General features: G+C 44.7%; 1 protein-coding gene across 1 annotated transcript in view; it reads left to right on the top strand.

Moving 5' to 3' along the window:
• LOC140203609 (serine/threonine-protein phosphatase 2A 65 kDa regulatory subunit A beta isoform-like) overlaps window positions 1-12,282 on the top strand; it is a 96,263-nt gene extending 83,981 nt beyond the window's left edge. The window contains exon 17 of the mRNA XM_072269657.1: window positions 12,086-12,282. Within this exon, the coding sequence (XP_072125758.1) occupies window positions 12,086-12,282 (197 nt within the window). The remainder of the gene's footprint in view (window positions 1-12,085) is intronic.
• The last annotated feature ends 2,981 nt before the right edge of the window (window positions 12,283-15,263 follow it).

The following is a 15,263-nucleotide window of genomic DNA, read 5'->3' as shown; positions in this document are numbered from 1 at the left end:
GTTAGTTATGTTAATGAATGAATGACACCTGTTAAACTCACCTCAACACGTCTTTTACAGTCTTAACCCACCATGGGCAAGAGAAACGTCATTGTTGCAATCAGTGCAGCGAGCAACACTGTCATTATTTTGACCCCTGTTAGGCAGGGGTACACTTTAGTGTAGTCTGGGGTGATGTATGTTTTCTATTTTTTTTGGAACACTCTGCATGGTGGGCTCTCGCTCACACTCTCTCTCTCTCTCTCTCTCTCTCATGGTCGCTCGCGCGCTCTCAAGCACTCGCTTGCTTTCTCGCTCGCTCTCTCACTCGTGTGCTCTCGCTTGCTCTCTCTTGCGCTCACGCTCTCTTGCTTTCTCTCGCTCACTCTCAAAAAAATTGATTTCCATGATATCGTATATAATTTGCGGGCATCAGGGAGCCGCTATTCATATCCGGGAGCCTCCCGGCACTTCCGGGAGAGGTGGCATGTCTGTAGTGCTACCATTCAATAGGTCTTATAGTGACTGAGGCCTCCGTCGGTCGGAGTCGACCATGGATGTTGTGTCCTAGCTGTCCAGATACACAAGACTGGGCAGTACGATATGGAGAGCAAGCTGTTGCCCCATGTAGCAAGCTCCCCGTCTGCACGCACCCAAAGGAACGGCAGATTGAGTTTGGTACCAGGAGCAGCACAGGAGTTGTCATTCAGCGTAGGACTGCCTTAGCGACTCCAGCTCCGGGTTTACTCCCGAAGCCTTCCCTGTGAGTGGGTACAGCCGCAAGGCAGCAGAGGTTTGAGATCAGAATTTTCCTTCTCCTAGATGAGCTGACGAGTCCCACCTGCCCAAATAGGTCTTGAAGCAACAGGAATTAAGAGTTGGCAATGTATGAATTCACTTGCAATATTTTAGAAATGACATACTCCATCGCTAGAATTCCCACAAGTTGTCGTCATAGCTTACAGATAGATGCGTGTTCTGATTATCTTCAGGAACGTTCCCATTTTGTCTCCTTTTAATATCTAATCTGTATGTTTTCCTTCTTATCTAGTGCTTGCCTTATCGTAGAAAGGAGTGAAGAAACGGCTGCCCAGACTTGCAACGAGATCTGCCGCTGACATCTTTGAAAACCTTCTTCACTCTCTCTTTGTACCGTATAGGAAAAAGGAAAGTTACGTCACATCCGGAGTTTCTCCAGTTGGCGGACGATTTCCCTCCACGCCTCTCTGACATAGTGGGGAACCGCGTACGAGGCAAGTGACAGCAGTGGTTTGCCATTGCCTTCTGCCGGGTGAGTTTCCAAAGAGATCACCAGCTCGTAACCCAGCATGGATGGAAAGCGTGCAGGGGAGCCGGCTGGATTCAAACTCGGGGTGACGCCACTACAGCATCAGCCGGGTCAGCCTACTGTATAATATGGGGACTACTTTATGTTGTAGTAACACATCGTTGCATACGCTATTAGGCGCACATTGATACGTATGTGTGTGTTCTGCATCATTTTCTACTAGTAAAGAACCATGAAACTTCGCTCCTGTCTCCAGCATTTTTATTAATAGCATTGTTGTGTAGCCAGGCCACACACACAACACTCTTTAAAGAATTACCCCTGGAAATGTAAACGTCTCATACGTAGTGTCACTGGATTTTAGCTGCCTTGTAGATTCTAGTTCTGCAGTCTTTCTGCTGTCTCAATTTAGCTTGAGATATCAAGCTGTCTACTCCCCCTATTTATTTTCATTGACTGTAGTGTACCCAGTGGCATTGTGTATCCGATGGGTTTAACTGTTAACAAGGATGTGAGGTTATTAGCTTTGCTGCTCTGTCGACAGTCACTTGTATCCAGTATGCCTCCTCCTCCTTTCCCAAAACACCTTCGCTTGTATTCCCAGCATCCAGTGGCAAATGCTCGAATTAAAACTGAAGATGTTGTCCAATCTGAAAGTGTTCTCGGATGGGGTGGCAGAGGAGGGGCCCAGTGAGGGGCCCACGTTGGATGGGCCTTGGCTTGGGGAAGTGGTCCACATTAATGGGTCCTGACCCTGATGTAGGAGAGGGTTTCGCATTTGATGGGGCCTGGTGAAGGGGTGGGTTCCACATTGATGGGTCCGAAGGTGGGGCCTCATGTGTCTGCACTGCATTGTCCCCAGGTTGCTGAATGATATGCTATAAGTTTTGACCTACCTTAATTTCCATTTTAATCATTTTTAAGATTAAAAGAAAGAGTGCCCGTTAGACAGTTATTGAAATGACTTTCAATGCCGACCTCATTATTCCAGTGACTTGAACAGCAGTACCAGTGGATGCTGTGATTACCTGATGGTTTGGTTAGGCAGCCATTGCTTCTGTACGTATTAGTTAAAGTAGATTTTTCAATAGCTAAGCTTCTCTTCCCGACCAGAATTACACAATATTGTATCATTCCAGTGGTCTAGTCACATTTGGGATGCCATTTCAATATTGCAAATCACGTAATTTAATGTCTGTTAGCTTTTTGAATGATTTTAGAGATTGTGTTAGGCACATTTACCCTGTTACCGGTGGACGTCTTTCTCCTAATTTGTTGTTTTGACTGCTTTCCCTAATAAAGTGGATTAAGGTAAACGCTGCTTCGTGTTGCACACCAGAGAGGTGCAGGATTTACCTCCTTGCGACTTTTGCGGAGCAGAAACACGTAAAAAGCATGTCATGTGTTTCGTTTTCAAAGTGGCAGGGTGAAGAGATACTGCATCTCCAGTATGAGATCCACAAACACTTGAGGGATATTTTGCCCACTGCCCGCATACCCTAACCCTCACCCTCACCCTTGCCCTCGCACTGGATGAGATAATGGAGAGGGAGAGAGAAGTACAGGATAAGCCCGATTTAACTAGGAAGGAGAGAACAGCCCTGAAAGAGCTGAAGGAAAATATGGATATTGTTATCAAACCAGCAGATAAAGGGAGCAGCATAGTTATCATGGACAAACAGCAATATCTATTTGAGGCACACAGACAATTAAACAACACCGAACACTACACTAAACTAAAGGAACCCAAATACTGGCAAACACACAGAAATTAGGACCATTCTGCGAGAACTAGAAAGGACTAGATACCTGGGGAAGAAGCAGGTGGAGTACCTGACAGGGATACAGCCACGAGCAAGAAAGTTCCATATCCTCCCCAAAATACACAGGAACCCAGACTCATGGACTGTTCCGGGAGAAATATCACCCGGCAGGCCCATCGTGTCGGACTGCAGCAGTGAGTCATACAGGATAGCAGAATACATTGATGCCTTCCTTAACCCACTATCGCAGAAACACTCCAGCTACATCAAGGACACGTACCACTTTGTCCGGATAGTCAATTCCATGTCAGTGTCCCCTGAGGCCGTACTCTTCACCATGGACATTGAAAGCCTGTACACCAATATAGAAACGGACAGGGGTATACCGGCAGTGAGCGATATCCTTCGGGAGAACCCTCAGCTAGAGAGACCAGACGAGGCCTTGATAGAACTCCTTCACCTCAGCCTAACTAAAAATGACTTTGAATTCAATAATGAATTCTACTTACAAGTCAAGGGCACAGCGATGGGAAAGAAGTTTGCTCCAGCCTATGCCAAAATATACATGGCAAAATGGGAGGAAACAGTTTATCCAAAGTGCCCCAAGATACCCATGTGTCTTTATAGATACCTGGATGACATCTGGGGAGTGTGGACACACTCGGAGGTAAAATTAGAGGAATTTATTCAAATCCTAAACACTCATCATCCATCGATTAAGGTTAAGGCCACAATAAATAGGGAGAAAGTTGACTTCCTGGACACTACGGTATTTAAACTAGCACCAGAAAATGGCAGCCAGAAACTAGCCACCAAAGTATTCTTTAAAACCACAGACACACACACCCTCCTACACACAGGGAGCCACCATCCCAAACACACCTTCAGAGGCATTGTCAAGGGACAGCTGACCCGGTTTCACCGCATTTGCACCAGGGCAGAGGACTTCCACCAAGCCACTACTATCCTCTTCTCTGCACTTAGACACAGGGGCTGCAGCAGACAGAGACTCAGACACATCAAATCTGACTTTTTAAAAAGTATCACAAATCCCCCAACACAGGACAACACAACACGGAAACTACCCTTGATAACGAGATACAGTGGGATTGCAGTGAATATTCACAAGACAGTTAAAACACACTTTGAAGAACTAAAAGTGGAAGGTAGGGACACTGGGACAATACACCATAGTCTCAGCCTTCAAAAGGGGTAGAAACTTAAAAGACATACTAGAACCCGAACCCGAACCCTGATGTGAGGTTATTAGCTTTGCTGCTCTCTTGACAGTCACTTGTATCCATCATCATCATCATCTCCTCCTCCTCCTCCTCCTCCTCCTCCTCCCCCCCTTCCCCCCCTTCCCCCCCCTTCCCCCCTCCCCCCTCCCCCCTCCCCCCTCCCCCCTTCCCCCCCTTCCCCCCCTTCCCCCCCTTCCCCCCCTTCCTCCCCTTCCTGGTATTCCCAGCATCCAGTGGCAAATGCTCAAATTAAAACTGAAGATGTTGTCCAATCTGAAACTGTTCTCGGATGGGGTGGCAGAGGAGGGACCCAGTGAGGGGTCCACGTTGGATGGGTTTGGCTTGGGGAAGTGGTCCACGTTGATGGGTCCTGACCCTGATGTAGGAGAGGGTTTTGCATTTGATGGGGCCTGGTGAAGGGGTGGGTTCCACATTGGTGGGTCCTAAGGTGGGGCCCACATTTAATGGGGCCTCATGTGGGGAAGGATGTTTGCACTGTATTGTCCCCAGGTTGCTGAATGATGTGCTATAAGTTTTGACCTACCTTCATTTCCCTTTAAATCATTTTTAACATTAAAAGAAAGAGTGCCCGTTAGACAGTTATTGAAATGACTTTCAATGCCGACCTCATTATTCCAGTGACTTGAACAGCAGTGCCAGTGGATGCTGTGATTACCTGATGGTTTGGTTAGGCAGCCATTGCTTCTGTATGTATTAGTTAAAGTAGATTTTTCAATAGCTGAGCTTCTCCTCCCGACCAGAACTACACAATATTGTATCATTCCAGTGGTCTAGTCACATTTGGGATGCCATTTCAATATTGCAAATCATGTAATTTAATGTCTGTTAGCTTTCTGAATGATTTTAGAGATTGTGTTAGGCACGTTTAACCTGTTACCAGTGGACATCTTTCTCCTAATTTGTACATTACATCGTTGTTTTGACTGGTTTCCCTAATAAAGTGGATTAAGGTAAATGCAAACAACAGGAATTCTGCAGGTGCTGCGTTCACCAGCAACTTTTATGTGTGTGGATTAAGGTAAACGCTGCCTTGTGTTGCACACCAGAGAGGTGCAGGATTTACCTCCTTGAGACTTTTGCAGAGCAGAAACACGTAAAAAGCATGCCATGTGTTTCATTTCCTTGTCATTTTTTCCTTCTGTTAAATTTCTTTTTGAAGTAGCTTTCTGTGCTGTTCACCTGGTTTTAGAGAGCAAAGTCTTGCACACAAATCAGAGTTAGTCACTGAAGATTTAGTCAACGTGGAGAGACAAGTACAGCAGGGGAACAGGCCCTTCACCTCTTCTCTCTGGCGTCTTCTCTCTTCATCTCTTCCTAACAAAAGCCTCAAGCCCAACCTTAGTGCCCCTCACCAGAGAAACCTCCCCTTAATCATAAGACCATAAGGTGGAGGAGCAGAAGTAGGCCCATCAGCCCATCGAGTCTGCTCTGCCATCCAATTCTTCCGGTCATTCCCATTCCCCTTGCCTCCTCCCCATACCCTAGCTAATCAAGGACCCATCGATCTCTGCTTTAAATACACCCAATGATTTGGCCTCCACAGCCGCTCATGGCAACAAATTCCACAAATTTACCACCGTCTGACTAAAGAAATTTCTCTGCATCTCTGTTCTAAATGGATGTCCTTCAATCTTGAATTCGTGCCCTCTTGTCCTAGACTCCCTGACCGTGGGAAATAACTTTATCATATCTAATCTGTTCAGGCCTCTTAACATTTGGAATGTTTCTATGAGATCCCCCTTCCCTCATTCTCCTGAACTGCAGGGAATACAGCCCAAGAGCTGCCAGACGTTCCTCATACGGTAACCCTTTCATTCCTGGAATCATTCTCATGAATCTTCTCTCAACCCTCTCCAATGTCAGTATATTCTTTCTAAAATAAGGAGCCCAAAGCTGCACACAATACTCCAAGTGTGGTCACACGAGTGCCTTATACAGCCTCAACATCACATCCCTGCTCTTATATTCTATAGCTCCAGAAATGAATACCAACATTGCATTCGTTGCCTTAAACACCAACTCAACCTGGAGGTTAACCTTTAGGGTATCCTGCTCAAGGACTCCCAAGTCCCTTTGCATCTCTGCATCTTGAATTATCTCCCTATCTAAGTAATAGTCTGCCTGTTTATTTCTTCCACCCAAGTGCACGACCATACACTTTCCAACATTGTATTTCACTTGCCATTTCTTTGCCCATTCTCCTGAACTATCTAAGTCTCTCTGCAGGCTCTCTATTTCCTTCACCTATCTTGGTATCATCGGCAAAATTAACCACAAATCCATTAATCCCATGGTCCAAATTATTGACATACATCGTAGAAAGCAGCAGTCCCAACTCCGACCCCTGTGGAACTCCACTGGTAAGCGGCAGCCAGAATTGGATCCCTTTATTCCCACTCTGTTTTATGCCAATCAGCCAATGATCCACCCATGCTAGTAACGTCCCTGTAATTCCATGGGTGCTTATTTTGCTAAGCAGCCTCTTGTGGGCACTTTGTCAAAGGCCTTTTGAAATCCAAATACACCACGTCTACCGCATCTCCTTTGTCTACCCTGCTTGTAATCTCCTCAAAATCTTGCGGTAGATTTGTCAGGCAGGATTTTCCTTTCAGGAAGCCATGCTGGCACTGGCCTATCTTGTCATGTGCCTCCAGATACTCCGTAATCTCATCCCTAACAATCGATTCCAACAACTTCCGAACTACTGATGTCAGGCTAGCAGGTCTGTAGTTTCCTTTCTGCTGCTCCGACCCTTCTTAAATAGCAGAGTAACATTTGCAATTTTCCAGTCATCTGGTACAATGCCAGAATCTATCGATTCTTGAAAGATCATTGCTAATGCCTCTGCAATCTCTCCAGCTACCAAGGGTGCATTCCATCAGGTCCAGGAGATTTATCCACCCTCAGACCATTAAGCTTCCTGAACACCTTCTCAGTCGTAATTTTCACTGCACATACTTCACTTCCCTGACACACTTGAGTGTCCGGTATACTGCAGATGTCTTCCACTGTGAAAACTGATGCAAAATACTCTGCCATCTCTGCGTCTCTCATTACAATATCTCCAGCATCATTTTCTATTGGTCCTATAGCTACCCTTAACTCTCTTTTGCCCTTTATATACTTAAAAATGCTTTTAGTGTCTTCTTTGATGTTAGTCACCAGATTCCTTTCATAATTCATCGTTTCTTCTTCCATAAAACTGCAACTTTGAAGCACAGTCGTTGTATGCACAGACTTTCCCATCTCAGCCTCTGAAGCTTGTAACTTCTCCAGGGTTGTCACAGGTCTCTTCATGTACTCCCTCACTACTCCCCTTCTTGCACGGTCACTCAGTTTTCGAGAACGGCCTACTCCCTTCAGATTTACAGCTGTGCCATATCCTTTCCATTTCTTGATGATTGACTTAACTGTACTCCAAGGGATATTCTGCGACTGAGAAATATTCTTGTATCCATCTGCTGACCTGTGCTTTTCAATAACCTTTTCGCGGAGTTGCCTGGAGTGTTCTTTTGTCTTCGTGGTGTAGTTTTTGCCAGGATACTGACTCACCAGCAGTTGGACCTCTACTACTTCTTCTTTTGTGTTTTATGGCAGTTGGCAACCAGTTTTTCAGTGCATTACCGCCATCTGCTAAACTCGTGGTGTTCCAACCAAATATGTCCTGGAGTTCTCTACTTTAGACAATCTAGTTCAGCCTGCAGTTCTCTATTAGCATCACTCTGTAGTTGCAATTCCTGGTGACTGCTTAATGCGCTCATTAGATAATGCCACAAACTGCTATCCCTCCCTAATTTTCTCACATGCTTTCATGTAGTTGCATTACCTCAATTACATTGATTTCATCTGCATCACTTGTAAGACTAAAATCGTCTTGTTAAAGAATAGTAATTATTGCACGTTATACTTTTAAAATTGCTGTTTTTCCAAGTCTGCTGCTTTTTCAGGTTTTCCTTTTCTTGGATCGTAGCCTGCAGTTGTTTACTGAGACCTCGGAGTTCTTCTTCATTTGCTTCCATGTTTTCATTTTATAATCCAAATGTAGATAATTCGCTTTGTAACACACTCCTTTTCTTTTTGTATCCTTGTAATAATTTCCTCCATTTTCCAATCTCCTTTCCAATTCACAGTTGTTCTTGTCGACTACTTCTATTTGTTGTTGCTGTTCTGCACCCTGGGCTTCAACCATAAAATCTGAGTATTTTCCTTAAGTTCTAAAACATATTTCTTAAATTCTTTTTTTTCATATTATTTTTAATTTTTTTTATTGTACAAAAAACAGCACATCTACAAAAACCACGACCTTAACAAAATCTAATTAAATATCGAGCAGCAAAAGGGAGAAAAATATGAAGGCTAAAGTAAACATACACAGCAGAGGTGCACCGCACCAAAAAACCTCAGTCCTCACCCCGTGAGAAAGTCCAATACAGGGCCCCATATCCTTTCAAAGATGTCCCCTCTGTCCTCATTACATAGTCTCAGTCTCTCCAAATGTACAGTATTTGCCAGTTCTCTTAGCCACAGATCGTACGTAGGCACAGAGTCCATTTTCAGCATTTGCAGGATTAACTTCTTAGCAATCACCCTGTCAAACAATACAGCCTTTTTTTCATACCTATTGGCTGAAGATAGGGAGCTTGTTGCTCCAAGGATGGCTATGAGCGGGTCTGGTTCCCGTCGCTTCCCATAAGCCGCAGAGAAAGAGTGAAAAATACTTTTCCAGTATGCATAAAGCTTACAACATGACCAGAATGAACGTGACAAGTTACTGCTCACAGATTTACATCTATTACAAACTGGTGAAACTTCAGGGTAGAAACTGTGCAACTTTACTTTGGAACAATGAAGTTTATGTATTGTTTTAAACTGTATAAGTCTGTGTCTGACGTTGACCGAACAATCATGTATACTCTTTAAACACTCATCCCAGACCTCCTCTGTCAGTTCTATACCCAGTTCATCCACCCATGCCTGTTTAAGACCTGCAGTATTCACCCGAGCTGCATTATGTAGAATCTGACAAAGATAGGATACCGCACTACGAGTAACAGGATCAAATTTATTTATTGCCTCCAGGGACTCATGTTTGTCTAAAACTTCGAAGTTAGGTATATATTTCCTAACATAATCTGAATTTGTAAATATCTAAAAAAAAACTAGATGCAGGGATATTATAAACTGCTTGTAACTGTGCAAATGAGGCAAAGCTTCCATTACTATATAGGTCACCTACACTACAGATGCCTCTCTGTTTCCAGGTAGAAAAAAACAGTATCATTCAGGCCAGGCAAAAAGGAATGATTGTCACAAATCGGAGTGTTAATATAAATTTTTGCGGCCTTAACGTGGAGTTGAATCTGCTTCCAAATTCTTGTAGTGCTGCCAACCACGAAGCTGTTACTAAAATGTGACTTATTAACTGCAGTGGGGCAAATAAGGAGAGCTTGTAAGGAAGTCTTTTTACAAAGCACTCGCTCTCTGAGTAACCATGCTGGGCACGAGGCTGAGGTAGAGGGTGGGCCTTTTTTCCACCATGCAAGCACGGATAGGTGGGCAGCCCAGTAATACATTTTAACGTCCAGCAGGGCAAAACCACCTTCTTCCCTGGGCTTTGACAAGTGTTTTTTAGTAATTCTAATGGCTTTATAATTCCAAATTAAGGGTATAATAATTGAATCCAATTGCTTAAAATATGACAGAGGAATAAATCATGGAATTGACTGGAAACGATGAAGAAATCGTGACAGTACAATTATCTTGATTGCATTAACCCCCCCCACCAAAGAAATCGGAAGGGTTTTCCAAAAGTCAATATTGCATTTAACCTGCTCACCTTTGTTTCGCCAATTCACTTGCAAAAGGTCATCTGGGTTTTTTGTATTAGTCACACCAAGATAGGAAAAATTATCATGAGTTATTTTAAAGGGAATGGACTGTAAATATGCTGTATTAAACCACTGCAGTGACTGGCATTAGTTCACGCTTATCCCAATTAATAGAGAAACCTGAGAAACTACCAAAATGATTAATTAGAGTCAGAAGGGCGGGTATTGATGTTTGTGGGCTGGAGATAAACTCATAGTCATAGTCATACTTTATTGATCCCGGGGGAAATTGGTTTTCGTTACAGTTGCACCATAAATAATAAATAGTAAAAAAACCATAAATAGTGAAATAGTAATATGTAAATTATGCCAGTAAATTATGAAATAAGTCCAGGACCAGCCTTTTGGCTCAGGGTGTCTGAACCTCCAAGGGAGAAGTTGTGAAGTTTGATGGCCACAGGCAGGAATGACTTCCTATGACGCTCTGTGTTGGATCTCAGTGGAATGAGTCTCTGGCTGAATGTACTCCTCTGAAAACCCAGTACATTATGTAGTGGATGGGAGACATTGTCCAAGATGGCATGCAACTTAGACAGCATCCTCCTTTCAGACACCACTGTGAGAGAGTCCAGTTCCGTCCCCACAACATCACTGACCTTACGGATGAATTTGTTGATTCTGTTGGTGTCTGCTACCCTCAGCCTGCTGCCCCAGCACACAACAGCAAATATGATAGCACTGGCCACCACAGACTCGTAGAACATCCTCAGCATCATCCGGCAGATGTTCAAGGACCTCAGTCTCCTCAGGATATAGAGATGGCTCTGACCCTTCTTGTAGACAGCTTCAGTGTTCTTTGACCAGTCCAGTTTATTGTCAATTCGTATCCCCAGGTATTTGTAATCCTCCACCATGTCCATATTATTGACCCCCTGGATGGATACAGGGGTCACCATTACCTTAACTCTCCTCAGGTCTACCACCAGCTCCTTAGTCCTTTTCACATTAAGCTGCAGATAATTCTGCTCACACCATGTGACAAAGTTTCCTACCATAGCCCTGTACTCAGCCTCATCTCCCTTGCTGATGCATCCAACTATGGCAGAGTCATCAGAAAACTTCAGAAGATGACAAGACTCTGTGCAGTAGTTGAAGTCCGAGGTGTAAATGGTGAAGAGAAAGGGAGACAAGGCAGTCCCCTGTGGAGCCCCAGTGCTGCTGATCACTCTGTCGGACACACAGTGTTGCAAGCACACGTACTGTGGTCTGCCAGTCAGGTAATCAAGAATCCATGACACCAGGGAAGCATCCACCTGCATCGCTGTCAGCTTCTCCCCCAGCAGAGCAGGGCGGATGGTGTTGAACGCATTGGAGAAGTCAAAAACCATGACCCTCACAGTGCTCGCTGGCTTGACATCATCAGCGTATAACGAAAGGTGATGTTTATGTCCATGCATATCAATAGGAGCTATCAAAGGGTCCTGTCGGATGCTAACAGCCAGTGGCTGAATGATAACTGCAAACAAAAACGGAGAAAGGGGCAGCCTTGACGAGTCCCACGATGAATTGCAAAAGGGGAGGAAATATTCTGATTAGTGATAATAGAAGCAGATGGGTGTGAATAAATTATCTCAATCCATTTAATGAAAGATGGTCCAAATCCAAATTTCTTAAGTGCAAACATCATATATGGCCATTCCACTTGGTCAAACGCATGTTGCGCATCTAATGAAATGACTACAGCCTCTTCTGCATGTTTTGTGTATAAAGTATTGAAAGGATGTCGCAAATTAAACTGCATATATCTACCTGGCATAAAGCCAGTTTGATTTGGATGAATAATAGAACAAATGCATTGAAATCATCAAGAGATCCTTCATATGAAAAGGTATTCAGAAACCAAGACAGGGTCAGCAGGACTTGCGTCAACTTCTGACATGCTTGCAGAATCTTCTCCTGTTGCAGTCAAGGGTGTGGATGTTAGGGAGGAACACCGAGAAGTGGAGAGCCAGCAGGCCTCAGTCTTTGTCTCAGAACCCTCCAAGATCATCTTCCGACTCAGAATCCATTCCATGAAGTGGGAGGAGATGTACTCACATTACCTCTTCCAAAAGGTAGAGGGGAGCACTTTGATCCACAGCTTTAAGGAAGAGGTCTGGTAGCACCCTTGCAAATGGCCATACTGAGGAGCTGCAAATGCTTCTATGCCATACTCCTTAGTTACTCCCATTGACTTCCATTGACTTGGCAATACAGGGAATTGATATCAAAATTCATGCACTTATTTACAAATCCTTCCATGGCTTCATCCCACCTAGCCCACTTAGCCTTTCCCGGCCAAGTATCCCAAATCTTGTCTTCCCCTGTTCCAGCTCTGGATTCTAATTCTCCAGATGTTCCCACACTCTGAGACTCCCACCTTGCATTGTTATCTCTGCACCTCCTTCCAAAAAATGTCAAACCACCTGTCCAATCTCCTGTTTAACAACTAACAATTTTTAATCGTCCAAAACACTGCTGCCTTGTTCTAACATGCACCAAGACCTTTCATCCATCTCTTCTGTCCTCACCAAACAACCTAAACTCCTAGTTAAACAACATTTCAATCTTAAGACTCTTGCTTTCAATCCTGTCTGTTTCTGCAACCTCTCCCACACCTACAAATCACCCCACCCCCAATCTCTGCACCTCCAATTCCAGCATCTTGTTCAACCATGACTTTAAGCACTCTGCTATTGATGACTGTGCCTTCAGCTGTCTGTGTCTCAAGCTCTGGAATCCCTTCCCAAAACCTTTCTGCCTCTCTCCCCACCTCTGTGATGCTCCTATGAAACTTCCCATCGACCAAACTCTGGTCACCTGTTCGAAAATCTCCTTTCACGGCCTGGTGTCAAATTGTGTTTGATGCTGCTGCTATGAGTGTCTCAGGACCTTTTGCTGTGTAGCTGTCAGTTCCAGTTCCGTCATAATTAACCTTTAGGCTCATCGGCCACTACAGCACAGAATCAGGTCCTTTGTCCTGTCCAGTCCGTACCAAACTATTATTCCACTTAGTCCCAGCTGCCTGCACCTGAACCTTGCCCTCTGTACCCCTCCTGTCCATGTACTTATCCAAATTTCTCTCAAATGTTGAAATCAAACCCTTATCCACCACTTCCTCTGGCAGCTGATTCCACATTTGCACCACCCTCTGAGTGAAGGTTCACCCTTAAGTATTTCACCTTTCACCTTTAACCTATGACCTCTAGTTTTAGTCTCACCCTTCCACCATGAGAAAAGCCTGCTTGCATTTATCCTATCTACATCCCTCATAATCTTGGATACCTCTATAAAATCTCCCCTCATTCCCCTACACACCAGGGAATAAAGTCCAAACCTATTCAACCTTTCCCTATAGCTCAGTTCCCCAAGTCCTGGCAACGTCCTTGTAAATTTTCTGTGTGCTCTTTCAATCTTACTGATATCTTTTCTTTAAGTAGGTAAACAGAACCGCACACAATACTCCAAATTCGACCTTACCTTTGTGAAAGATTGTTTCTTTACATTATAAACACCAGTTTTGTTTTTATAAAACGTATCTGAAAGTGACTTCAGGCATATTACTATCTTTACCTGCTGGTTCTTAATTATTTTGGTCAGTTTCCTCTTTTGTGTTCCCATGTCAGGTGGGTGTCACTTAAATATTCCTTAGGCCATGGGAAAGGAGTTAAGGGCAATTTATACTTCTGCATTGAATTAGTGCCACAGGTACGGCGTAACCACGTACCCTACGCTGTAGCCTGACGTGCATCTCCCCAAAAATGTAACCACGCGTTGCGGTGACGCAGACAGCAACAACTGATTGGTTGGCTTGATAGCATCGCATTTCCTCCTGTGCATTTCTGGTTGCTTCTTGTCTCTCAGTGGCCGGACAAGCACAGAAAATTCACCCTCCTTCTGCCTCAATCCATTCAATGCTCGTACACACCATCTCCTCCCACGTCTTCCCTCCTTTCTACGTTGCAGTAACTTCAATAAAAGTAACTCTTGTTCAACATTTATTAGCTCCAACTGCAACATGATGCGCTCAGTTTCAGTCGCCACTGCTTGAAGTACACGAAGAAACTCAACACAGTGGCATAGAAACCCCATCGCCAACTAGCGTTTTGGCGGTGAATTGCAGAGCGACGCGGACACACCAGTGCAGAAGTATAAATGCTCACAAGGGCATAGACCACTTGCGTAGGCTACGGCATCGGCTACAGGTTAGAGCCGACGCAGAAGCATAAATCAGCCTTAAGGGTGGGGAGGGTGGAGAAGGGACAAGTGGAGGCCAAGTCCCTCCTCCACTTATCCCTGTGAACTGCCCCTAGACCACCTCCCTCACCACTATTCAGACCCTTAAACTGTCCTTCCGTGTGAGGCGATAGTTCACCAGCAGGTCTGCCTGGGTCACCTGCTGTAACTTGGTGCAGCCTCCTCTACATTGGTGAGATTCGGCGTAGATTGGGGTATCATATATTTGAGCACCTTCACTCTATCTGCCACAAAAGGCAGGGTCTCCCAGTGGCTGTCCATTTCAATTCAACTTCCTATTCCCATTTTGGAGTGTTGGTTGTCTCCTCTACTGCTTGAAGAGGCCACACTCAGATTGGTGGAGCAACATCTCATATTCGATCTGGGTAGCCTCCAGCCTAATGGCACAAACACCGAGTTCTCCAACTTCCAGTAATCTTTCCCCACTCCCTCCTTCTGTCTGTTTCCAGCCCTCATGCGGGCTCCCCTCTTACCCTTCTCTTCACTTCCTCTGGTTCCCCCCTCCTCCTTCCCTTTCTTCCATGGTCTCTATCAGATTACCTCTTCTCCAGCCCTTTACTTCTTCCACCTATCACCTCCCAGCCTCTCACACCCCCCTCCCCCTTCCCCCTCACCTGGTCTCGCCTATCACCTTCCAGCTTGTACTCCTTCCTGTCCCTGCACCACTTTATTCCAGCTTCTGTCCCCTTCCTTTCCAGTCTGTCCTGATGAGGGGTCTGTTTATTCCTGTCCAGAGATGGTGCTTGACCTGCCAAAGTCCTGTGTTAGTGTGACCTGTGCTGTTCCAACAAGAAAGATTCCAGTTTCAAGGTCACTCAAGTTAAGAGCAGTGGGGTAATCAGGTTGT

Source organism: Mobula birostris, chromosome 10 (genome assembly GCF_030028105.1).
Source record: "Mobula birostris isolate sMobBir1 chromosome 10, sMobBir1.hap1, whole genome shotgun sequence".
NCBI classification, from domain to species: Eukaryota; Metazoa; Chordata; class Chondrichthyes; order Myliobatiformes; family Myliobatidae; genus Mobula; species Mobula birostris.
Note: the sequence above shows the minus strand (reverse complement) of the source record. Positions and strands in the feature narration are given on the sequence as shown.